General features: G+C 42.1%; 1 protein-coding gene and 1 pseudogene across 8 annotated transcripts in view; both read left to right on the top strand.

The window, feature by feature from the left end:
* The window catches only part of LOC101725491 (phosphorylated adapter RNA export protein pseudogene), a 95,727-nt pseudogene extending 73,470 nt beyond the window's left edge, over nucleotides 1-22,257 (top strand). Inside the window, exon 2 of the transcript XR_015448785.1 lies at nucleotides 18,821-22,257. The product of XR_015448785.1 is annotated as a phosphorylated adapter RNA export protein pseudogene (transcript). The remainder of the gene's footprint in view (nucleotides 1-18,820) is intronic.
* Nucleotides 22,258-24,819: 2,562 nt separating this feature from the next.
* Dapk1 (death associated protein kinase 1) overlaps nucleotides 24,820-26,715 on the top strand; it is a 209,150-nt gene continuing 207,254 nt past the window's right edge. For 2 of the 7 annotated variants that reach the window (XM_087204820.1, XM_004862455.4), the window contains exons 1-2: nucleotides 25,731-25,883; nucleotides 26,004-26,173. In XM_087204820.1, the coding sequence (XP_087060946.1) occupies nucleotides 26,112-26,173 (62 nt within the window). In that variant the 5' untranslated portion in view covers nucleotides 25,731-25,883; nucleotides 26,004-26,111. The other 5 variants (XM_004862456.4, XM_004862457.3, XM_004862458.4 and 2 more) reach the window with 5 other exon arrangements.

Raw genomic sequence — 26,715 nt, 5'->3', positions numbered from 1 at the left:
CTTAAGAGTATGGTCTCAAAAAAAAAGAGTATGGTCTCAAGATGCATCCATCTAGCTAGAAATGTCTCAAGGTCATCCTTCTTTGTGGCAGAGTAGTACTCCATTGTATAAAAAAAAACCATATCTCCTTTATTCATCGTTTGATGGGCATTTGGGCTGTTTCCAAGATTTAGCTATTACAAACTGTACCATTTTAAACATGGGTGTGAACATATCACTGTGGTATGATGCTTTTAATTCTTTTGGGAAGATACCAAGAATGGGAAAAACTGGATCAAATGAAACCTCTAGTTTTAGGGGGGATTTGGGGGGGGGTGTTTTTTCTGTACCAGGGATCGAACTCAGGACCTTGCATTTGGAATAGTTTTAGTTTTTTGAGAAATCTCTACAGTGTTTTGCACAGTTGTACCAGTCTACATTCCCACCAACAATGGAGAAGTGTTCCTTTGTTCCCCATAGCAGTGCCAGCATTTGTTATTGGTTGATTTCTTGATAGCAGCCATTCTTTCTGGGGTGAGATGGAATCTCAGTGTTGTTTTTATTTGCATTTTTCAAATGACCAGTAATGTTGAACATTTTTCATGTATTTATTTGCCATTTGTACTTCTTCATTTGAGAAGTGTCTGTTCATTTCAGATGTGCATTTTTGGATTGGGTCTTTAAATTTGGGTCATCTGATTTTTTTGAGTTCTTTATATATTTTAGATATTAGTCCTTTGTCTGAGGAACAGCTGTCAAAAATTTTCCCCACACTGTGGGTTGTCTCTTCACTCTGTTAGTATGATTTCTTTCTTTTTTCTTTTTTTTTTTTGGTACCGGAAATCGAACTCAGGTCCCTGCTTGCGCAGCAGGCGGTGAAACCACTGAGCTAAATCCCCGGTCCCTTGGTATGATTTCTTTTGCTGTGCAAAAGTGTTTAAATAAGATAAGATCCCAGTTGTTGATTCTTTGTGATATTTCCTGTGTGGTCAAGGTTTTGTTCATACAGCCTTTGCCTACACCTATGACTTCAAGAGTTCTAGCTATTTTACCTTCCAGCAGATTTAGTGTTTCTGTCTTAATATTTAGATCTTTGATCCATTTCAATTTTAGTTTAGTGTGTGGTGAATAATATGAGCCTAGTTTTAAACTTCGGCACGTGGAAAGCCAGCACCATTTATTAAAGAGGCTGTTTTTCTTCCAGGTTTTGGCTCCTTTCTCAAAGAGAAGGTGGCTGAGTGTGTCTGGAGTTATTTCTGCATCTTCTAATCTGTTCCACTGATCCTCAGGTCTGGTTTTTTGCCAGTACCATGATTTTTTTTACCACAGTAGCTTTGTGGTATAATTTCAAATCAGGGATTGAGATGCCTCCGGCCTTGCCTTAGTTGCCTAGAATTGCTTGTGTGCTTCTAGGTCTCTTCCGGTTCCAAACAAATTTTAGGATTGTTTTCTCCAATTCTGTGAGACACGCTATTAGTATTTTGATTGAAATTACATTAAATCTGGATAACAGTATTTGGAAATATGGCCATTTTCACTATACTGGTTCTTCCTATCCAAGAACAAGGGATATCTTTGCATTTTCTGATATCCTCTTGCAGAGTACTATAATTTTCCATATAAAGGTGTTTTACTTCCTTCTAACATAACCTGACCATTGTTTAGGATGACATGTACCCATTTCCCCAAGTTATTTGATTTCTGAAGCTTTCTGTCAATAGCCACAACATAAATCTGAAATCCCCCTGGCAAAAGTTCTTTATAAGCTATATTTTGCCAATAAATAGACTCCTTAAGAGGAAGGATGGAGGGAGTAGGGAAGAAGGGAATGAAAAAAGAATTAAGATGTGTTTGTATATGTACCAACACCTCGCAATGAATGTAATCATATGTACTTCAAACATATACTAATAAAAACAATCAAACAAAAAAAGACTATGCCTATACATTTTTATCTATTGACTGTATCTCTTCCTACCTGAACACAACTGCAACGTTCTCTTTCAACCCTAAGGAAGAACCCTTCACGCAGAGGAAGGTGGAGAAGAAAGTTAGCCCTCGAATCAATGATTTCCCCAATCTGGGGCACTGGCTTGCACATCTCACCTCTGGATTTCCTTTTTAAGAGAAAAACAAATGTCATATATTTTAAAGCACAATAGTTAGGTTTCTGGCACATCCTGCAGAATGCAATTCTAAGTGAAGAAAAACTCGAGAGTGACGAAATTGTGTGGTAGTTTGCTTATGATTTGCCAACCCCCCACCACCAAATTTATGTGCTGGAAGAATGGCCCCCACTCTGGGGATACGGAGGTGGTGGAATCTTTGAGAAGGGAGATCTGGTGGAAGGTAATTAGGTTATGGTTCTCCATCCTTGTGAATGGTTCAACGTTGATCTCCTGGAGTGAATTCTGTACCCCAGGTCCAAATCATTACGGTGACAGTGGGTGGTTATAAGAGAATGAGCCTAGTGTCCCCTAGTTCCTTGTTCTAGCCTTGTCAAGAGATCACTCCTTCTCACACGCGTTCCCCATGGTGCTACCACCATGCCATGATATAGTCCAAGTCCCTCATCAGAGGCCGAGTGGATGGGGTCACCTGGTTTTGGATTTCCAGCTTCCAAACCTCTGAGCTCTATATGAAGTATAGCAGCACAAAATGGACTAAGACACATTGGATAAGTGAAAGCAGTTTTCTTTCTGTGTATTTAACTGTTGGACCTAGGACAAGATCAGACTATAATATTGTAACCTAGAGGAAAGAGTATGAATTTAAACTTCTTGGTGAGATATAGGATTGCTTATTTTTATGTAATCAGTACAATAAATAACTAAATAGTAGCGAAGCCCTTTGGCAACAAGCAGCTAAAAATCCACTGTATCTATAAATTCCTTAAATTCTAGAATGTTTCTAAGTGAGAATCTTGCCCAGGTAAGATTTGTAGCCCAGAGAAGATAAAGCAGGAACAGGGTGCTAAGCTATTCCTACTCAATGAGCTTACCTACCCAGGCAGAAACCTGTCATGTGTGCTCAGAAGCCAAAAATATAAATCTACAAGCGAAGCAGAGTGCTTAGATCTCTTCTGAAGTTCTACTCTCCAAAGAGGAGCCCCACGCAGACTGATGACCACTGGCAGCCTGAGCTTTGCGGACCCCAAAGATACTTGCTGGCAGGCTACAGGAGTACCTAAGGAAGTTGCAGATGATAAAATATGAATTGACAAAGAAAATGTCGTGTGTATGCACAATGGAATTTTATTTAGCCATAAAGAAGAATTAATTTGAGAATTACAAATTTTGTTTTTCTTTTCTTTTTTATTAGTCTATGTTAGCAATACACAATAATCACATTCATCTTGAGGAATTGATACAATCCCCCATTACCCTAATTAATAAAGGTAGACTTTCTGGAGCAGGAGCAGGGGATCAGGGGACGGGAGAAGGGTAGAAAGGGGAAAAGAGAGGTTAGAAAATGATCTATCTGTATACATGTAATAGATGTACGTACATTATAGGTACAATGTGAGTTGGCTGTTGGGGCTAATCGCCTAGCAACATTACCTTCCACCCCTCCACATCATCTTCAGTCTGCTTCTTTCTTTCTTGTGACATCTACACTTTTCCTTTTTTTAGATTTAAAATTTTTAATGTTTGTTTGTTTATTTATTTATTTATTGAAACTGTTCTCAAGATGCTGTCCAGGTTGGCCTCTAACTCCCGGGCTCAAGAGATCCTCACGCCTCAGCCTCCCTAGTGCTGAGACTCCAGGCACACACTGCACAACACTGTGCCTGACTCTTCTTTCGATGTTAGTTCAATGCCAGGTGTGAATCAGATTTCACTCAGATGCAGGGCATTATGAGTAGTGTGTAGCATACAAGGATAGAGGAGCAGATTGATTTACTAGTATCATTCAGAAAGTACACTCTCTTCGAAAAGTTGATGGCCTACCTTTAGCTATAAACAAAAGTTGAGGTTTTCCTTGGGAGATTTTTTTTTTTTTTTGGTACTGGGGTCGAACTCAGGACCTTGTGCTTGCAAGGCAGGCAGTGGGACCACTGAGCTAAATTCCCAGGCTCCAATCCTTGGGAAATTTTTTTTAAAAAGGAAATACCTAAAATTCTATTTTCTTTTTCTTTTTCTTTTTTTTTGGTACTGGGGATCAAACTCAGGTCCTTGCACTTGTGCAGCAGGCAGCGAAACCACTGAGCTAAATCCCCAGCCCTAAAATTCTACTTTCTTAATGAAGGTCCCATTCTACACTATACCCTTTTGATATCATGTTCATAGTAAATGTCCGGGTGGTGTTTTTGGTTGCGAAAAGGCCCAGCAATTTTTTTGCAGTTAGACTTTAAAATAGGGTTGAGCAGCTGGGCCTGTAGCTCAGAGGTCAGACACTTGCTTTTTTTTAGCATGTGCAAGGCCCTGGGTTCCACCCCCAGCATTGTAAAAACAAGATGGAACAAATAAATAAGTATTGAATATAGTTTTATTTTGAAAAATATTTAACAACAAGGAGGTAGAGGACAGATGTCAGGCAAAAGCAGACCCTGCAGTGGGTAGCTAAACTCATTGAGAAGGCATAGCTTAGCCAACTTCAATCCTTTATTAAGTGCCTGGAATATAATAAGCACTAAATTATTACTTGTAAAACATCAGCCATATTTAAGTACTGACTCTCTTGTTAAATTGCCATTATTTAAATCATTTCTTAAAATTGTGCTTCATCCTAGAAAATTATATTCATTCATTTCAATAACTGATGAGCTGGTTATATTTTCAACTTCACTTTTTTGACAACTGTAATTGTTATGTATAATCTTTAAGTAACAAATATTTATCAGGTAGGGCCCCGAACCACTTTGCATATCACTTGAGCAATCTGTACAGATATGTGCACCATACTTTGTGAACCAATGCACCAAGGAAATGTTGGACATTGCTATTAATATTTCTCCTTGGAGACTGAGTATTCAAAGGCACCTTCTAATAATGCAGATGATAAATTCTCAAGACTATACTCAGATAAATCACTGGGAGACTTGGCTCCTGATATTCTGAAAAATCTTTAGGAAAAATTTATTTGACTGTTCTTTAAAGATTATTGCTGCAAGACAGCCTCTTTCTTCTGGGATGTTGACCATATTTCTAAAATTTTAATTAAATCACCTGTCCTGTTGGGGACAGAAGTGGAAAACCACATTCTGCTTCTGCCTGACATTTCGTTAGGGTTGGGAGCTCAGAGGGGGAGACAGGATTCAATACAAAAGAGTTCATGAATTTTCTTACTACTTCTCACAAGTCTGGGGGGGTCATGTGCTGTAGACAGAGAGCAGTGGATTGGAAAATGAGTGTACTCACTAGGTAGGGTAATCACTGGCTGGCCTCTCAACTTCAGTTTGGTCAAACCGGTTGGAGCAGGAGTCTGTCTCCAACGGTGGGGAAGATCAGGTTTCAGAAATAAAGGCTATTCTGCCCCATCCTCCCTCCTGAGCTGATTAATGGCAATTATTCATAACAACAGATGATGGGTTGTTTTCTTTTAATTTGTTGATTTTTTACACCATACTGGAGTGAGCTTTTCTACTGCAAATCTTGAAAACATGTGTTATGCTTTGGGATCATTATTCTTTTACTTTGTTTCAAAGAGAATTGTAGCATTCAAACACAAATCCAAATCAAAACTTAATCTCCTCAGGAGGAAAATGAATCAAAAGAAGAGTTACTTCTAATTACCGTCTGTCTCCTGATTGCAGGGTTATCTGAATTCATCTATGACTAGTAAATTCATAATTTATGAAGCCCTACTCTGACTGCCACTTGCCTTAATAGCCCTCATTTTAGAAAGATGATGTCTTCAAGCCAAAGGATGCTTAACACAATGTTTAGTGATGCTGATGAGCCTTGATCAATTATTCCTAAAGTAAGCACTTGTGAAAAAAGAAGTGATTTCCTAATTCATCTCTGCTTCTCCTCCAGGCCAACTCACCCCACTTCCTTTCTCCCCAACAGAGGAACAGTGTAAGGCTGGAAGGTACAGGAACCAACCCACCTGCTGACTCTGATTTCACTGAAGAAACCAGATAAGTCAGTATATTTTCAAACGTTCAAATGGCAGTGGTGAGGGTCTTCTGTTGCCTCACATTTTAGTGCTCCGTGATTAGAACCTCCTTCTTTGTAGCAGGTGTCTGACCCTCCAGTTTCTCAGGGGAGTCTTGAGAAAGGTCTCATCAGGAAGAGGACTCTTGCTTCATTTTAGAGCAAATGACAGTAATGGTTTCCATAAAGAAGTAGCTGGCCATCAGAAAAATCACATGGATGTCCATAATCAAAATGCACCTTCAAGCAGACTCCCGAGCAAAGTGAATTCACCTCAACTATTGTCTAATAAAAGACATACAGCCTCAGAAATTCAGACTTAAAGTCCTCTCGGTATGAGAGAAAAAAGCCACAGTCTACGTGAGGCAAAGCTTTGGTACTTCTGTGTTACCTGGCTTAGACTTGGCTTTACCAAAGAGCTTTTTGTCATGTTAGGCAAGTCACTTAACTTTTCTCAGTGTCAGTTTTCTAAGAAGAAAATGAGTTGACCAAAGCACTTTCTGATGCTCCTTTTAGCTTTAAGCTTCTGTGGCTCAACTGTGTGCCTTTCCTTTCAGAACCCTACTGAGTCCTCCAAGGAGCTCAGTCACTCTCTAATGCAGTGTCCAGAAGCTGATGATACCCATGAGACAGAGTTTCCAATATCTAGTTTCTAGGCATGCCTTTTATTTTCTCCACCAGGCTTAGAATTCACTAATTGAGAATGTCATGCCTTCACTGCCTTCTGCTTGGTTTTACCCGTGAAAAATGGAAGGCAATTATTGGCATAGAAATAATTTAATAAGCTTTAGACCAAAAGGAGCTTTAGTTCAAATTCTAGCACAACCACTTACTGTTTAAGGGACTTTAAGCACTAATTCAGGGTATCTTCTTCTGTGAAGTGAAAATAAACATGTCATATCACAGAATTCTTGAAATGATCAAATACCTTCCACATCCCAAAGGCATTTAATGACTCACCTGTCAAAACTCATGTTTCTACTCCATCCTTTGAGATTTCTACAACCACAAAGATGTTCCATGGAACATGGATAGAACATGGAACATGGAACAAAGAGGCTCCTACTAACTACCATGGCCATAATGTGAGTATTTCATCCTCCCTAAGAGCATGATCCCTAAAGATTGAGTTTAGTATCCCATTGTCTGAACTCTCTTCCTTCCCTTCTCCCTCCATTACTCTAGTATCTCTAGAGATCTCCAACAACTCTTTGACCTCAACAGGACTTAATCCTTTTAGCCCAATATATTTCCACCATCAGGCACTTATTATATTTGCATTTCCTTCTTTCTCGGGTCAGATGCCAAGGTCTATTGCTCTAATCACCTCTTGTAAGCCTTCTCCCCAGTAGCTCATTCGTCTTTAAAATATACAATCTTGATTAAATCCAACAGTCTATCTTTTCAGTACCTTCACTTCAGCAGCTAGTTATTGCTGGACCATACCACACTAATCATGTCTCCTGGCTCTCGTTTTAATTTTGTGATCATAAATCTCAACTGTACATCCATTGCTACCAAGTAGCTCTATCAAGCTTCCCTGTTACATTAGTTTTCCCACTGTCTTTTACGGCCACTGCATACCTTCATTCACCTCAAATCTTTATATTCCTCCCCAGCTGCCTCCATCAGATTAAACCCTAGGAACCCTCAAGCAGTTACACATGCTGTCTTTCGGTATGTCCCATGCATACCATGAGGAAGCCAGACTACTGTCTTGTGTGCTTCCTTTCCTCCTGCCTGCTCCCAGGCTTTGAGCCATTGCCCTCTCTACCTTTATAGGACCTGCTTTGTGGCAAACATCATGTTGGCTCTGGGATACAAAGACCCAAAAGACACCATTCCTCCCAGATGACCAGCTGGAAGGCCACAGGGGATATCTCTCCCAGGGGACCGTGCAAACTTCTATGCAGACACAAGTAGTTCAGGAATTCCTTGGATTGGGAAGTGGAAGGTCAGGAAATAATTCCAGCATTCGGTGGAAATTTACCAACAACTCTGTAAATCTTACTGGGGCTAACTGAATTTCTTGTCATTAACAGTAATCCTATTTCTCCTCATATAGGAATCCCAAGCCCCTCTTTATTTTTTCATAAACTAAAATGCTTTTGTTTATGTAAGGTCAGTTATTTAATTTGGAGGGGACTCATAAACAAATCTATGGTTTGTTATATGTGTTCCAAGTAGTTTTCACTTTTCCCTTGGTTTATTTATATTTTATTGTACAGAATCTTTTCAAATTTTGTGAAGTTAAATTTATCTACAACTTTATAATTTTTTTGTCATCTCGGTTAATAAGATTTCTTTCTACTAAGCAAGCTCTTCTCTTCATTCATCTAACACTCACTCATGGAATGCCTACAATAATCTAAGAATCATAGTTGGCCCTGAGTGTATATATAATATAATCTCCTTCAGACAACTTGCAATTTCAGTTGGAAAAGAGAGACAATTACATTTGAACACATCCACTTAATAATTTTGGATTGTCCTCAAGGCTTTGGAAGGTATACCCTGAGTGACACGACGGATGCCCCTTGGGGAGTGGACAAGATGTGATGCTGAGCACTGAAGCATGTAAAGGAGCCAGCAGCACTGTCACATGCAGGGGAAAGATAGAAGTTCACCTGACTGAGGATCAACTAAAAAGCTCAGGGCACTTCTGAAAAACTGTGTTTGGAGACTCAAAAGGAAACTTTCTATTTCACCACTTACTTTTTAGATCAGGAATAATGGCATGAAAGTGTATTTTATTATTCCTCTGCATTTAGCAGAGGTGTATATTCAGGGTAATATGTTGGAGGTTTCTTTAAAATATATATAGATTGATTTGGTTTAAGGAACACTCTATAAAAATAAACTGCAATTTTCTGGATATTCTGTGAACTCAAAAGCAGGATTCTTCCGTTCTTTCAAAAAAATACACAGAAGTAAAGACAATAAGATACTGTGAAGAAAATATAGTTTTATAGGAAATAGTATTTTCCCTAAAGAGTCTAAAATCATTAGAGGAAGATAAGACAAGCACATAAATACTTACAGTGTAATAAGTATCATAAGAGAGTTAAAAATGGAGTATTGTTGTATTTCTGAGGGTCAGCCCTGAATGCCAGGATGGCCTAGGGCAGACTTGGTGATACTCCCAATACTGGAGCTGGCCCCCTGAGCACTGTGCCGTAGAGGAAACTAAAGGGAGAACAGGCCTGGCATGGGATGGTATAAAGGCAAAAAAGGTTTCGGTATATTTGAGGTATGCTAACACTGTTTGGATGAAGAGTGAGGTCTTCTCAGGAGATTCAGAGAAGCATGGCTTAATGGTAGCTGATTAAGGACAAGAGTGTAGTTGGCAAGACTGTGGCTCCTTGTTGAAACAGTACCTGTGGAGAGGTGAACTTGACACTGGGGGCAAAAACTGTCTCCCACTGTAAAAATGGGCAACTACGAGTTAACTGTGTAATTTTGCTTGCTGAGAAAGATACATTTCAACTATAGCCACCGCAGTAATGCAAACTCCTTAGAGCAGGTCAATCTCAGAAAGCCCTGCCAAACCTCCTGCTCCCCCTTCATTCCCCCTTTCCTTATGTAATTACGTTTAGATTGATGGCTGTTTACCCTGTGATTACAGTTACTGTTTCCCCCTCCCATAGAAACATAAAGGTATAAAAATGAGAGTAAATTTCCATTTGATGCTTTTGATTGGAATCCCTTGAAGCAGCCAGCAATAAAGCTGCTTTTTTGCTCCTACTCAGTGTGGTCGGTGGTCTGTCTGGAGACCCCCAAGTGGTCATGCTTCAACACAACACCACGGACCTGGCTGTGCTGGGCATTGTCCGTAGAAACTCAGAAACCCTCATGTTCTTTTTGTCACATCTGAGCACCTTTCTCCCAAAGCCATTTGTGTGATTTTATCTTCAAGGGTCCAGATCTGGTTCTCTTTTCCAGAGGACTGCTTCTGGGTCCATCTTACTTGCAAGATCACAGGGCCAGAAAGTCCTTGAAGTTCATGTCTCTCCTTGTTCCTCCCAGGTAGATTGTGAAAGCTCAGCTCCCTGGCCTCAGGGAAAGACAACTCTGGGCTACCTTCCCCATCAGCATTCCACTGTGGGATCGGGCTGAATGTATTCCACGGGACATGGCTGGAAACTAGTCCTTTCTCATTCAGCTTCTTCCTCTCTTTGTCTTATTCACCACATTTCCTAATCTGGCTCCTCAGAAGACACCTCTTCAATAAATCACACAGACATGAATTCTTCCCTCAGGTCCATTTCTGGGAAGCCTGGTTAAATATACTGGCCAAGGGCTACTTCAATTTCTCCATATAGGTACAGGAGTGCCACAAGGGTACTGAGGCCCATTACCCTCAGGGGACCAACTGAGACATGGCGTAATAAGACAACATATAAATTGCAAGGATTAGAAAGGGAGTGGACCTCACAGACAATTTGTCATTCTTTTTGGTTCTTTTTTGAAAGCTCTTGTTACATGTTTGGGATGTTTCCAGCTTCTTGCATCTTGCTTCATCCTAGTAACTCTCAGAAAATTGGCATTTCTAATTTCTCTTTCAGGTGGGATTCAGGAATGCAATGCATGTGACATCTATCCAACACCTCACAGAACCATCTGCCCAGCAGCGAACACCTTGGGAAAAGGCCTTCTTGTACAGATCCTTATTATTTTTGCTGAGCAGGTGGTAGCTGCAATTTTGGCTTTCCGAGGAGCAGCAGTTGTGAGGTTGTGTATGACAACAGTGGAGGTGGCTCTTTGTGGTGTTCAGTAGAAGAGTGGTGACAGCGGCCACAGTGATGGGAATGGTTTCTCCTCAGGCCAGTTCTGGGATCTGCTTTGGGGCTTTTTTCCTGGACACTCAGTATCACCATCCCTGGTTCTCCACCCCTGACAACATTTTTTCAACAAATTGCTGTTCTGAATACTGTATTTGGAACAATCCTCAACTGCTTGCATGTAGGAACTCTGCCTGAGACAGGAGAGGAGGAAAAATTGTGACCACGATTTACATCCTTCTCAAGTCATATGAAAACAAGTGACAGTCCTAGTTTGCTGCTGTGGCCATAACACAGCCCCCAGCGAACACACCACTGCCTTTCAGTGTTCATGTATTTTCCCTGTCCTCTTCCATGTTTAATCAGGGTTGGGGTGTGTGACCAAAAAAATACTGAGGAAATAACAGTGTGTGACTTCCCTGGGCTAGTTTATAAAGGCATCATACCTTCTATGTTGGCTTCCTGGACCTCTCCTTCTGGGGGAACACCAGCCACCATGTTGTGAGAACACCCAAGTAGTGCTGTGGAGATGCTAAACAGAGGAGGACCTGCTCGTCAGCACTGACTTGACTGTTGTATGAGTGAGCCATCTCAGAGGGATCTTCCTTTCTCCCTCACCTTTCAATACCACAGCTGCCCAACCAAGCTGCTATTGAATGCTTGACTCATAGACACTGTGAAAGAAAGGGAATATGGTTGTGTTGAACCACAAAGTTTTGTAATAATTTATTATGTAACAACAGATAAACTAAAATACAGTGTTTGCAGATGGTTAGTTTCTGTAGGGCAAGGGAAAGCTGAACCTGTTTACAATAAAGAGAAAGGGACAGAACCCATGTAGAGGACTGCTGTTCTAAGAGAGAGGAGAAATAAGTAGAGTTCAGAGAGGGAGGGAAGGCAAGCGGGGAGGGAGGGGAGAAGGGTGGAAGGGAGAGAGGGAGAAAGAAGGGGGGGAAGAAGGAAGGAAGGTGATCAAGCACACAGGGCAGCCTTGGCAGGGAGAAGGAAATTCCTTCTTTGAGACAGGAACAAGAAGGAAGAAATAAGTTAGCTAGGATCCAGGATGAGCACAAAAGAGAGACCCAATGGAAATCTTCATCTCAGCAAAGGAGGAGTGGAGCAAGACCGTCTGCAAAGATGGACAGGACTGCCAGCGAGTGGGTGCACACTCAGAGCTTACATTTCTTCATGTTTACATGTGTTTGTGTCAGGTGTCATGTTAAGGTCCTTCCACACATAATCCCATTTAGCAATTCTACCAGCTTCCTGAGACAGTGTCACTGTTCTTTTAATTTTGTAGGTGAAGAAGCAAACTACTTTCATAGATGGGAGTTAGGGAACCAAAGTTTTGAACCAGTTATGTCAGACACTGAGGGAAGTCCTCAACACTGCACACTCTTTCAGTGGTTTCCTTAAAAACAGCTGTTCCATGAAGTTTAAAAAGTGAGTCAATGTGAGATGAGTCAAATGGAGAAGATTTTTTTAGGAAAATATAGGATTCTCGACCTTCATAATTTCAACCTTAAAATAGCCACAAAGATAAACTTACTTTTTCCTAGCTGTTTAAATAGGCTATTTAATAGCTCCAAATAGCCAGATATGTCAAGAAACACAGAGTAGGCACTGCTCTGCATGGCAAAATATCATGAAACTTCAGATGTAACCACAAAGTTATGTACATTCCACTCTTCGGTGGGGGAGATGAAGCTATCCAGGAGGTTTGTAGAGTGGCATGAAAAGGGTACTCTATTAATATCTCATGTTCTGCATTAAAGTAGCAAAGATATGGGATTACCGGCCAGCCCTTGGGTTGGAAAGTTGATTTATTCTGTAAGAGGTCAAAGTCAGCAAAATAATCAAGGGGAAGCTTAGTTTCTAAAGACTGAGCTGGCCAGGCATTTTCAGGCTATGATAATTAAAATCATATGATACTGGAGAAAGAACTGACAACTTGGTGAACAGTCAGCTCATTTTCTTTAGGAAGTCCCCAGTCTCTGGTACTGCTGTTTCTGAGCAAACACCCTTTGAGGAGCCAGGAAGTTTGACTACACATGCACAGACCGCTGAGTGCCACTTTTCCTTACCTCTAATCGTCCCTCACCACTCCTCAGACCACCCTACTTCTTTGTTCCACAAATACTCATATTCCCTGTTCTTGAGCAGCAGATCTGAGACAGGCCCTCCCGTCTCTATGCTCAGCTGCCTTGGAAGTAGACTCTCTTTTGTGAACAATTGCTCATTTCAGCAATTGGTGCATTGAGCAGTGGGCAAAATGTGCCTGATTTGGAAAAGTACACAAATATGCTAATCATAGGGAATAGGTTTAAAAAATCTAAACCTATTCAAGAGGATGAGAATGTATAAACAAAAGATATTTTGTCATGTGAGAACACAAGACCATTAAAATCATATTTTAAATATTTTAGGGGCATGAAAATAATCATGATAAGTAAAAAAGTAAAAGATTAAAACTATATATATATTCTGCTTCTAATTACATAAAATAAAAAATATCAGTTGAAACAGAGAATACCATGCTTGCATATATAAAAAAATACACCAAAATATTAAGTATGTAATACCCAAAGACTACCTATATATGTTGTTATATCTCAGTTACTTTTCTTTTTTTTATTCATATATTTATTGGTACATTTTAGGTATACAATACGTTTACAATTATCATTGGGTGCTTGTACCTGTACATGATGTATCTTGGTTCTTGTTTTTTCCCCATTCCCTGTGCGCCCTTCCCCCCCTCCACCCTTCCCTATTTACATAGATTTTGTTTCCATTTTTTTTTTCTTTTCGCATAATTTTTCCTTTCCCTTCTTCCCTTTCCCCTTCCCCTCCTGCCACCCCTACCCCTTTGGACCTTTTCTTATTTCAAATTATCAATTATTCATTTTAATCATTTTCATCCTTATTTACACTTTCAGTTTCTCACACGAGAGAAACTATTCGGTGTTTACTCATGTGTGTCCTATTTATTTCACTTAAGAGTATGACCTCAATGTGCATCCATTTAGCTATAAATGTCTCTAGTTTCTCATTCTTTATGGCTGAGTAGTACTCCATTTTATAAAAAAAAACAACACATCTTCTTTACCCAGTTTCCAGTTGATGGGCACTCGGGCTGTTTCCAAGCTTTAGCTATTACAAACAGTGCCGCTAAAAACATAGGTGCACATATATTGCTGTGGTATGATTCTTTTAATTCTTTGGGGAAGATGCCTAGTAGGGGAATAGCTGGGTCAAATGGGACCTCTAGCCCTAGTTCTTTGAGATATATCTGTACTGATTTCCACAGTGGTTGCACCAGTCTGCACTCCCACCAGCAATGGAGAAGGGTTCTTTTCTCTCCACACCATCGCCAGCATTTGTATTGGTTGATTTCTTGATAGCAGCCATTCTTTGTGGGGTGAGGTGGAATCTCAGTGCTGTTTTCATCTGCATCTCTCGAATGACCAGTGATGTTGAACATTTTTTCATATGTTTATTTGCTGCTTTTACTTCTTTGTCTGAGAAATGTCTGTTCATTTCAGATGCTCATTTTTGAATTGGGTCTTTGAATTCAGGGGCTCTGATTTTTTTTCAATTCTTTGTATATCCTCAATAGTCGACCTTTATCTGAGGTACAGCTGCTAAAAATTTCTTCCCACATTGTAGGTTGTCTCTTAGCTCTGTTGGTGGTTTCTCTTGCAGTGCAGAAGCTTTTTAGTACAATGAGATCTCAGTTGTTGATTCTTTGTGCTAGTTCCCGTGCTACTGAGGATTTGTTCATAAAGTCTTTTCCTATGCCAATATCTTCAAGAGTTCTACCTCACTCATCTTCCAGCAAGTTTAGTGTTTCTGTCTTAATATTTAGATGTTTAATCCACTTTGATCTCAGTTTAGTGCACAGTGATAGGTATAGGTCTAGTTTTAATCTCTGGCAGGTTGAAATCCAGTTTTTCCAACACCATTTATTAAATAGGCTATCTTTGCTCAATGAGGGTGGTTGGCTCCTTTGTCAAAGATGAGGTGGCTGAGTATGTCTGGAGTTGGTTCTGCATCTTCTAATCTATTCCACTGATCCTCGGGTCTGTTTCTTTGCCAGTACCATGCTGTTTTTATCACAGTAGCTTTGTAGTATAGTTTCAAGTTGGGGATTGTGATAACCCCAGCCATGTCTCTGTTGCCTAGAATTGCTTTTGCTCTTCTAGGTTTCTTCTGCTTCCAAATGAATTTTTGGATTGTTTTCTCTAGTTCTGTGAAGTATATTGTTGGAATTTCAATAGGCATTGCATTGAATCTATATAGTAGTTTTGGAAGTATGGCCATTTTGACTATATTGGTTCTTCCTACCCAGGAACAAGGGATATCTTTCCATTCCCTTATATCCACTTTGATCTCCTTCTTCAGAGTGCTGTAGTTTTCAGCGTAGAGGCCTTTTGCTTCCTTTGTTAGATTGATTCCTAGATATTTCATTTTTTAGATGCTATTGTAAAAGGAATTATTTCCCGAATTTCTCTCTCAAAGGGTCTGCTATTTGTGTACAAGAAGGCTATTGTTTTTTGAGTGTTGACCTTATATCCAGCTACTCTAGTGAATCTGTCAATTAGGTCTAGAAGACTTTTGACTGAGTTTTTTGGGTCTTCTATGTAAAGTATCATATCATCAGCAAATAATGAGAGTTTAACTTCTTCCTTTCCTATCTTTATTCCTTTTATTTCCTTCTCTTTTCTAATTGCTGTGGCTAATGTTTCCAGAACAATATTGAACAGGAGTGTTGATAATGGGCATCCTTGTCTTGTTCCTGGTTTTAGCATGAAAGTTTTCAGTTTTTGACCATTTAGTATGATATTGGCTGTTGGCTTTTCATAGATAGCCTTAATCAGGTTGAGATAAAGACCTTCTATTCCAATTTTCTGTAGGGTTTTTATCATGAATGGATGTTGGATTTTGTCAAATGCCTTTTCTGCACCTATTGAGATGATCATATGGTTTTTGTCCTTGACTCTGTTAATACAGTGTATTACATTTATTGATTTATGTATGTTGAACCATCCTTGCATCCCTGGGATAAATCCAACTTGGTCAGGGTGTATGATCTTCTTGATGACCCTCTGTATTCTGTTTGCCAGTATCTTGTTGAGGATTTTTGCATCTATGTTCATTAAGGAGATTGGTCTGTAGTTCTCTTCTTGGGTTGGGTCTTTCCCTGGTTTTGGAATCAAAGTATCACTTGCTTCCAGGAATGAATTTGGAAGCCTTGCTTCCCTTTCAATTTCCTTGATGAGTTTAAAGAGTAATGGCGATAGTTCTTCTTTAAATGTCTTGTAGAATTCCAATCAGTTACTTTTCTCATTGTTGAGACAAAATACTCAACACCCAAAGTTAAAGGAGAAAAGGTTTATTTAGCTCACAGTTTGTGGAGGTTTCAGTCCATAATCAGCTGGCTCCAAGGCACGGGGCATGGCAGATGCATCACAGAGGAGAAACAGATCATGCTGAGCAGAAGGCAGCAAAGCAAGCAAGGGGCAATACACCCTCTTTCTGTCCTTTATATCCTATCCAGGCTACCAGCATAAGGGCAGTGCCAAATCAGTGAGCTGATTTAGTAATTACCCACCCTTAATTCTAGCACCCTTAATCCTAGCACCCTTGAGTCTAGCATTGTACCATTATTCAACCACACATTCTAGATCCAACCACCTCTGAGAAAGTCCCACCTGTGACCACATGACGCTTGGGGAGACATCTAGACACAACCCATAACACTGTAGTTAGTTAATTACACTAAAAGATAATTGACCCAGAAGAAAATATTCACTATGTGACACCATGTGGCTGTACCATGCTTCCTAACTTTTTGAAGTGCTCTGAAAGACATGAAACATGGACTTCTACATACTAAAACATATACATATAATTGTAAATACTTAATCAAATTATTCCAAAGGCAAGAAGCATTTCTAAGATGCAGTTTTAAATAGGTGAAATAATTTAGTTGCTACTTTGCAGGGGATTGGCTTGAAACCACACTGAGCAGGCTTTAGATTTCATAGATTTGGCTTATAAATTTGGCCATCGATTAAGATTCTGAGTCACTCCAAGGCCTAAGTGCGAATTGCTAATTGGACTTTTAGCTCATGTTTGGAGATAAACTTCCCTTATGCCAATGATCACAATTGAGGTCTCAATGATTGATGAGGTTGTAACATCTCTATAGCAAGGAAACCCTGCAGCTGAAGAATTATGACTGTGTGCAACCATTCTCCAAGATTAGACATTAGCAAGATAATGCAGGTGGCTTGTTAGCTATGACCTGTGAAATAGCACAAGTGGCTTGTTAACTGTGCCCTGTCCTTTACAAGTATACATAGTTACTCCCTTTTCCAAGCCTGGTTCATTAAGTGCTTTAGTTTTCCTTTTCCCTACATCTGCCTTCACACCCCCTTGCTACATTGTATAATCATAAATATTGACTAATCCAGTGCTCATGGTCTTAGGGACAACAGACCTAAGATCAGGTGGTCTTTAGCCAGGAGAGAGCTGGCCTCCCAAGTAACAAAGTATCATTAGTTCTTTATTCTTTATTCCTTATGCTTTGGATATTATCTTTTCATCCCCTGCTGTTCCCTTATAAGGTGACTGGGCATCCCCTGGTGACTGGTCAGGCTATCAACCTGACAACTGGTTGGGCTATCAACTCAACATTATTTGAAGATATCAATATTAATATTTGAAAATTATCATCTGTATTAGTTTTCCATTACTATAACAAAATGCCAAAGACTGGGTACTTTATATAAAAAGAGGTTTATTGAGCTCAGTTTTTGATGTTGGAAGTCCAGGGTCATTTGTGTAGCCTCTGGGGCAGGCCTGCCTGATGCCAGGTGGGAACATGGTGAGAGCAGATGATGATGGATCACACAGTAGGACATGAAGCCAGAGAGGGAACTGGTCCTACTCTTTATAACAACTTTCTCACCAGAACTAGTCAGGGTCCCACAAGAACTACATCAATGCTTTTCAAGGACCCAGTCCCTAATAACCTAATCATTTTGCACACTAATCTGCCCCTTTTAAGGTTCCACCACTGCAATATGGCCACACCAAAGAGCAAACTTCCAATATATGAGCCTTTAGGGGGTAACCTCAGCCAAGCCATAGCATGAGCTATGCAAAGAGGATAACTAGGACTGGAGAAAGGATGCTTTTTAAATCTTAAAGAAAGGGGAGGAGACTGGAGGATGGCAAAAGTGGGGATGTGTTTTCAGCCATGGTCCCTTTTCTTACAACCTGTGCTAGTGGTGGATCTCATTGGCTTTGGTTGAACAGCTTCATTTGGGTGTTTCATGCTAGGAAATCTAACCTGGAAAATTAAGAAAAATCAAGTAGGACTTTTCTTTAAGAAAGAAGATTCTAGGGGCTGGAGATTTAGCTCAGTGTTACCGGTGCCTGCCTCGGAAGTGCAAGGTACTGAGTTCGATCCCTGGTACCAAAAAAAAAAAAAAAAGAAAGAAAGAAAGAAGGTTCTAAGAAAATATAAAATGACTAATTCTAAGTCATAAATCCCTAGGTCTGTCCTATTTACCAACATTCTTATCCTCAGTAAATAATTAAATGAAAAGAAGAGCATTAAACTGTTGGAAGTACTTCTGGATTCCTGAAATGTAGTGTTCTTCTGGGATATTCCCTCATAAATTTTCATCTCAAAATTTTTTAAAACTGAGAGAAAATGGCAGAAAATTCTTAAGCAACAAATTAAATTACACCAATTATTTTTGTTTTTAAAAGTATGTTTGGGCTTATTAAATCTGAGCAAAAAATACCAGTTTTTCAGGTGCATAAATTTAGTCCTCAGTATGAGAGCACTGTATTGAATGGGCCAAAGATTACTGCTCTATTTGCAAATCATCAAACTGTCAGAACCTTTTGGAAAAATTTATGGCAATTTTGTCTCCTTTTTTAAAGGGAATGTTTCTACAAATCCTACCAAAGTGCTGTGAGTCAGGCTGTAAATCACTTTGCTGGCTTGAGTAATGGGATTTTTATTTCATGAAACCATGCCAAGAAACCCAGAGGCTTTCATCAATATTGAATCTTCTGTAATATTTAGTACCTCTTGACTGAATAAAGGTGAATTTTGATTCTGGCTAAAAAATATTTTTACCCTAATTTTGCTGAAAGGAAGATGAATAGAAATCAATGGTGTTAAGTCTGATGGTTTTAAAGAAATTCATTAATCCCAGAAGAAGAAAAAAAGTCAACAGAAAATAAATACAACTGGAAGATGGTGTTGGAAGCCGGTGATACGGAAGATGGGCAGCTTTCTGACTCAGATTGTGATATGATGGTAGCACCCAGCGATAGGCTGCCACAAGTGCTGAAGGTACTAGGTGAAAACAGTGCTGTAAGGGCCTTCCAGAACACCGCAGCAGCCGCACATGTACCCGTGTCACATTATCGGATTGTTAGGAGTGTGGATTCCAGTGAGGAAAGTTTTTCTGATTCAGATGATGATAGCTCTCTTTGGAAACGCAAGTGACAGAAATGCCTTAACCTCCCCTCCCAAACTGAGCCTTTTCAGTTTGACCAGAGCAGTCAGAAACCACCTGTTGCTGGAGGAAAGAAAGTTAACAACATATGGGGTGCTGTGCTGCAAGAACAGAACCAAGATGCAGTGGCCACTGAACTGGATATTTTGGGAATGGAGGGCAATATTGACAAAAGTAGACAATTGGAGACCTATAATTATTTGCTTGCTAAGAAACTCAAGAGGGAGTCTGAAGAATTTACAAAAGAATTAGACAAAGAGTTAGATGACTATATGCGTAGTGACAAAAACCCAGGGTCTAAGGAAGAAGAAAATGGTCAAGGTCATCTCAAACGGAAGCAACCTGTCAGGGACAGGCTTGGGGATGGACTGGAAATGAACTGTAAAGGCAGGTATGAGATTACGGAAGAAGATTCTCAAGAAAAAGTGGCTGATGAAATTTCTATTAGGTTACAGGAACCAAGGAAAGATCTGATAGCCTGAGTAGTAAGGATGATTGGGAACAAAAAAGCCATTGAACTTCTGATGGAAACTGCTGAAGTTGAGCAAAATGGCAGTCTTTTTATAATGAATGGTGGTGGACGAGGAACACCAGGTGGAGTTTTTCTGAATCTCCTGAAAAACACTCCTAGTATCAGCGAAGAACAAATTAAGGACATTTTCTACATTGAAAATCAAAAGGAATATGAAAATAAGCTGCTAGGAAGAGGAGAACACAGATGCTGGGAAAAAAGATGAAACAAGCCATTGAAAGTCTGAATTTTCAAGAAGATGATGATACATCACGGGAAACTTTTGCAAGTGAAACAAATGAGGCCCTGGCCTCTCTTGATGAACCACAAGAAGGACATGGAGAAACCAAGTTGGACGTGGAGGAAGCTGTTGAGTGGATCCTTCTCATGATTTGGACATCTTTTAAGTACATTTTGGACATTTTGAGGAATAAGCTTTCTAAAGTAGCATTGTAATAAACAGTTTCTACTGACATAGCTTTGTTTTACTTTTACTTTGTACTGATAAACATGAGAATCTGGAGAAGAGAAAATTGTTTCTTGTTTTAAATAATACATATGGGGAAATGAATATGATTAAAGATGGCTCATGTCTGACACAGAAAAAATAAAGAAAATAAATACAACTGCATTCACTGAGTCAGTATGGATGTAAGTTCAGATTTTCTGTCATTATGGTTGGTATATGCTGTTCTAATAGATGAATAATGTGGAGTGCTTCTTTTTGGATGACTTCTTTCCAGTCTTGCATTAAAGGTGTTTGACAAGAGAGACTCCTTTGAATGCTCCATTCTTCCCCTCCTGATTATATCCAAATATTCTCACAAGGAAATGTGGACTCTGGTAGCTAACTGCGCTAAAATGTCAAGAACAGGTGAGTCCTGTGGGACGTGTGTGTTACGCAAAGCCGAATTTGTGTATTGTCCTCCCCCAGCGTCTGCCGGAAACAGAGTCCATTGCCCCTGCCCCATACCAAAGCTCAGACACTCAAGTCCCTCATATAAAATGGCATATTTTATACAGGTATTTGCATACAACCCATGTATATCCCCCTATACTTTAAATCAGTTCTGGATTACGTAGAATAAAGTATGCAATGTAAATGCTATGTAAATAGTTGTATTGTTTAGTGAATAATGACAAAAAAGTGTGCACATATTCACTACAAGTGCAATTTCCCCCCAATATTTTGTTCCACTGTTGGTTGAATTGTGGATGTGGAACTCTTAGATCCATAAAGCCAACTATATACAGTACTAACAAAATGAGTGAGGTTCTTAGAGGCAGCTCTGTGTATATATTCAGCTAGGAACCTGATTGACCTTCTGCACCTGGAATTTTACAAGTGCTAGGAACACTGCCAATCTCTTGCTTCCGGTGATTTCAGCAGCTAAAAGAAGTTGGACCAAGCATAAAAGAAACCAGCCTCAGAGCAAAAACCAAACCTGTAACCCCACATGTATTATAATTTCCTCAGACCTTTTAGGCACTGGTCAATGATTTTTAAGAGTTAATTTACACCCCGCTTATTCTTACAAAGGATTTAATACGCTTAATAGTCCAGTGGTTAGTAAACGAAAATGAGAAAGAAACTGAGTAAGAGGGAAAGTAAGGGCAGAGAAGTAGGGCAAGCGGTAATCTACATCATGGCGCCTGGGCTCAGAGTCCCAGTTCAGAAGGCAAGGCAGGGAATTGCTCACAAACCATGCCCCACAGAAGGGCTGGGAGCCTGGAGCGACCTTGGGAGAAGGAACCTGAGAGGTGCTGTGAAGAGCACATAGTTCTGCAGGAGGTGCATAGTGTGCACTTGGCCACTTTGTTTATGAATATTGAATTCTGCTATGGAAAACCAGAAAAGAAGTGAGGTAGATGAAACTTTCAAGATGTGTAAAGCATCGATAGGAAGTTAGTAAGCTCTCAGGCCCAGAAGACAGTGAATGTTCACGATGCACTCTGCACTGTGTTCAGGGGGGCTATGAGATACTGGATGTTCTCGAAGCCTCAATTCACCACCTTTTGTCGAGGCCCATTCTGACCCCACCTGTTCCAGGGCCAAGAGACAGACCAACAAGACATGCACAGCTGCTTGTGAGATTTACTGGCACTCTCGGCCCTCCGTACTTGCTTGGGTTAATACGCTGTTGTTCCCCCAAGAAGGCCTTGAGCTCTCTCCTTTCCAGTCCTGCATCTTGGCCGTAGGTGACCTCATCGCCTTCCACGCCTACAGCTCCCCAGGCATACACACTAGGCTCACCCTTCCCAGTCCCACGGGCACCCATCTCCACCTTGACATCATCTAGGTGTCCCCGGGGTGCCAGCTTGTCACCGACACTGTCTGTCTGCCTGTCTGCCTGGCAGCAACGTCAGCCTTTTCACTCAGTGAAACTGTGAGGCACCCTGACTCTGTCTCTGTCCTCTGGTGCCAAGGGGAAGTTCTTGGGCCGAGTCCCGTGACTTCTACCTCCTTAAGCCGTCTCATCATTGGTCTCTACCTATCATCTGTGAGGGTTTGCTGAATTCTAATTTACTCCAGGCATCAGAGACTCTTCAAAGTGAGGACCCAAATGCTAAGCACAAGGAACAAGACCTTCAAGCTCTACCTTCATTCACTTCCCTACTCTCATCTGAATTTGGGGTGTGATAGGAAAGAGCCTTTGCCCTCGGTGCTTACCTCCTATTCACCTCACCGCCTAGGCTCTGACTGCTTCCAGACACCCGGATGAGCCACAGTCTCCTTCATATTCAAGATTATACCTTTGCTACTTTTCTATGTCCTCCTTTCCCATTCTCTACCGCCTCATAACCCACCACTCCTTAGCTACTATTTTATTTTGCTTACTCTTAATCTTCTTTTGAATGTTTCACTAAACGTCAGCCCCACTAAGAAATTTCCCTGAAATGCCAGCCTCTCTATGACCCCTACTCCCCATCCCTGGCCCTTATGTGAATTAAGTGCCCTTCTTGCCTGTTTCCAGAGTTGTTATTATGCTGTCATAAGTCAGGACTCCAGGACTCCAGAGGAAAGAGGTGGTGTGTCCAGACTAGGGTGACTGAAGGGGAGGTGTGAGAGGTAGATGGGGCAGGAAGCTTTGAAGAGACAGAGAGAGGGAGAGAGGGAGAGAGAGGGAGAGAGAGAGAGAGGGGGAGAGAGGGAGAGAGAGGGAGAGGGGGAGAGGGGGAGGAGAGAGAGAGAAGGAGAGAGAGAGGGGGAGAGAGGGAGAAAGGGGGGTGGAGGGGAGGGAGCAGAAAGAGAAACCCAGATGCAGAGGCTTAGCTGAGGTGGAGCTGTGACATTTGTTGAGTGGAAGCTGAGGCAATCTTGCAGGAAGAAAGCAGGGGAAAGTCATTCTGCCTTTCTGAAATGCTTGCCTAAATTAGTGCAGATGTGAAGTAATTAATCCAAGGCCATTCAGCTGTTAAATGGTTCCACCAGTATTAAATCCAGTTTTGTTACTCAAAATCCAACACTGTTTTTGCTGCCACAGAAAATCTCCTGTGAATAGCACTGGAGAATAGGGTAGGTAAGCCGTACTGGCCTGCTAATAGGTTAAATCCTTTTAATTGCCTTGGAAAATATTATTTTGCAGGAAAAAATTAAAAAATAAAGCAGACATCCACACTCACGGTCCAAGTTTCTCCCAAATATCTGTGTTTTTCCTCCCAACAGATGTATTCATTTGCATTTTCCCCAGATGAATCATTTTTGTTTTGGTTATTTTTGAGTGTATTTCTCACCTCTCAAAATCCTTTTCTATTCATTTCTCACACCCACCCCTTAGGTTAATACCACCTCCCAAATTGGCACCTTCTTTGAGTCTGTCATGACCATGTGCTTTATTGGTCAGCCATTAAGTGAACTATTCTTTGAGACTAAGACCTGACATGGGCCTGAGGGGCATTCTTTTATTTCTTTCAAAAATTTCTGTTAATCCAAAGAGTTCGAATTATCCCATTTTAGGACGCTCTGTAACCCAGGCTGGCCTCAAATTCATGGTGATTCTCCTGCTTTGGTCTCCCAAGTTATAGGCCTGTACCAGGACACCCAAGTCTATTTCTTCTCTAAGAGCCCTTCCTCCACTTGGGGTTCCGCACCCAAAGATCTGATGACAGCATGGGATGAGAATTAGGGAACAATGGGTAAGGGACCCTCAGCGATCCAGGGCTTCTGTGTAGACCAGCACAGTCTTCAGAAATAGAACGCAAACTACACGTATTGTTACATTGTTTAGTAGCTGAATTTTATTTATTTATTGTTTTTGTGGCTGGTAGTTTTACTTGTAAGTATGAAAATGGGAGCTTGTTTTGCTATTTCTTTTTCTGGTTTTTAAAGATGATTGCATTTCTGAATTTTAAAAAGTAACAAGAAATAGGTGCCTACGGATTCATTATTAAATATATTTTATAGAACCCAATATATCCAAGCACTATCATCTGAACATACAACTGATATGAAGATACATAGGAGTTGAAAATATTTTTATTCTTATTTCGTCTTAAGTCTTGGGAATGAATGTCTATTTTACTCATCAGCACGCCTCATCTGGGACTGGCTACACTGCAGCTAGCTCGTTTATGGCCGGCAGCACACTGGACAGCACAAATAAGCTCTTGTTTCCCTGGCTTCGTTGGGCCTCTGGCATCCTAACCCTTTCTTCTGAGGTTGCTATCTTGCTACCTTCAGATCGCAGCTCAAAAACACCTGTCCTGGCCGCTGAGGAGGCACGGCCCTCTCTTCCATTCCTCTATACCATTAACTTGTTTTGTTGTAAACATAGAACAGATCTCTTCTAGAATGGCCTTATTTATTAGCTATTTATTATCTAGCTTTTACATCAGAATGTCGGTTTCACCCGAGCTGGTATTTTAAAAACGAGTTTTTATTTTTGTGTTTTTCCTTTCCCGAGCACCGTTTCTGGCACGTACACAGGAACATCTGTGGGACGAAGGATTCTACTTCTCGAGACACAGCGGAAGAGGGCAGCTCCGGGACGTGGCACAGGTGGGGTGGGCGCCCAGGTTCCCTGGCCCTGCGCCTCCGGGCGGGCGTGGGTGCGGGGCGCGTGGGCGTGTGTGCGCGGGTGTGGCTGCGCGCGGGCGCGGGTGTGCGCCGAGCCGAACCGAGCCGAGCCGAGCCGAGCCGCGCCGCGCCGCGCCGGGCCGGGCTGGGCGCGGGGGGTGGACCGCCAGCCGCCCTGGGGCCCCCACTGGCCGCCTGCTGGGGAGACCGAGAGGAGCCGGGGCTGCGGCGCGGGGAGCAGGGAGCCGGGCGGAACTGGCGCGAGGGCTCTGTTCCACCTCGGCGGGGCGCGGCGACCCTCGCGGCCCGGGTGTGCGCCTCGTGCGCTGCGCCCCGTCGCCGGTCCTGGCCGCGCCCATGGTCGGAGCCCGCCGCGCTCCCGAGGGACCCGCGGGGCTGCAGGCGTCGGTGAGTGGCCGCGCGCTCCCCCGGGGCCTGCCGCCACGCTGCTTTGGGCCTCCGCCCAAGGGGAGGGCCAGGCCGGGGACGCCAGGCGCGGAGGAGGGTCGCCGTCGGGGGGCGTCCCGGTCCCGCGGACCGGGGACAGGTGGTGCGGCCGGGCAGGCGCTTTGTGTCGTGGCGCGGGGACCCCGAGCGGATTGCCGCTCCCTTATCCCCTTTCTCCCCGGGAGCCGCGCCAGTCGGCCGGGTAACGGCGGGAGTAGTCAGGAATGTGCCTCTGGGGACTGCCCAGGTCGGAGGGGACTGCGGGGCCCAGGGGCGTGGTGTCGCCGCCGCCAGGCGCGGGCGCTCCCGGGCGAGGGCTGCGTTCTTCCGCCGCGCCCTGGAGGTGGGCCTGGGTGGGCGTGTGTGCAGAGAAAGGGAGGCGGGGAGGCCGGCCACTTCCGGAGCTGGTTCCGATCTGGGCGGACAGACCTCGGTTCACGGGTTGGGACTTCGAGGCGCGGGGACTGCCGAGCTCCAGTGGCCCGGGTCCTGGCTTAACAAAGGGTGCGCCTCTCCACCCTGGGGGAGAGAAGCTCAGGAGAGCGGGGCTACGCTCTAGGGAGGTGCACTTCCTTTCGGGCTTGTCATTTTATTGTTGTGGCTTTTTTTTTTTTTTTTTTAAAGCACTGAAGATTGATGCATGAGGGGCATCCAGAGGCGCTGGAGCAGTGGTGATGGTTTGGGAAGCAGAGCTGAAGTGCACTGGGCTTTGGTGAGGTGTGACAGTTTATCATGACGGTGTTCAGGCAGGAAAACGTGGATGATTACTACGACACCGGCGAGGAACTTGGCAGGTACAGGGGTAGTGGAAGCGCTCGGTGCTAGGTCGTGGGGATGCAGAATATCGGGGCTGGGGGCGGTAAACAAATACAGTTTGAATCAGTAGGCATCTCCCTCGACCTTCCAAGAGATGGGCGAATTGTAGAGAAAAGAGTTGCTGATCCAGTTAAGGCTGGGGACCAGAAATAAACGGCCTGATCCAAGGAGGTGGGGAGAACAGCTGCTCTGGGCTGATTGTGGCGCACAATATATCGATCTTAACCCCTGGTCGAGAACCGATTTAATTGTGTGCACTAACTCTGTCAGCCTTTGCCCTTCAGAGACAATGAAGCAAATGCTAAGATTCTAATTGCAACTAGAGTTAGCTCTTGAGTGCGAGTCAAATAGTACAAATTAATGGGCTTTAAACATTTTAATGCTTTACCTCTTTGTGAATTTTCAGGGTAACATGAGCAAGTTCTTGTAGGTGGTAAATGGAAACTTGGCAGATGTTGATGTTGAGCTTGGATTTTGAAACTTCCTCCGACGAGGAATTTAATTACTCGGTTGGTGTTCG

Source organism: Heterocephalus glaber, unplaced genomic scaffold (genome assembly GCF_053883595.1).
Source record: "Heterocephalus glaber isolate CG9 unplaced genomic scaffold, H.glaber_assembly_v1.0 deba00000546, whole genome shotgun sequence".
NCBI lineage: Eukaryota > Metazoa > Chordata > Mammalia > Rodentia > Bathyergidae > Heterocephalus > Heterocephalus glaber.
Note: the sequence above shows the minus strand (reverse complement) of the source record. Positions and strands in the feature narration are given on the sequence as shown.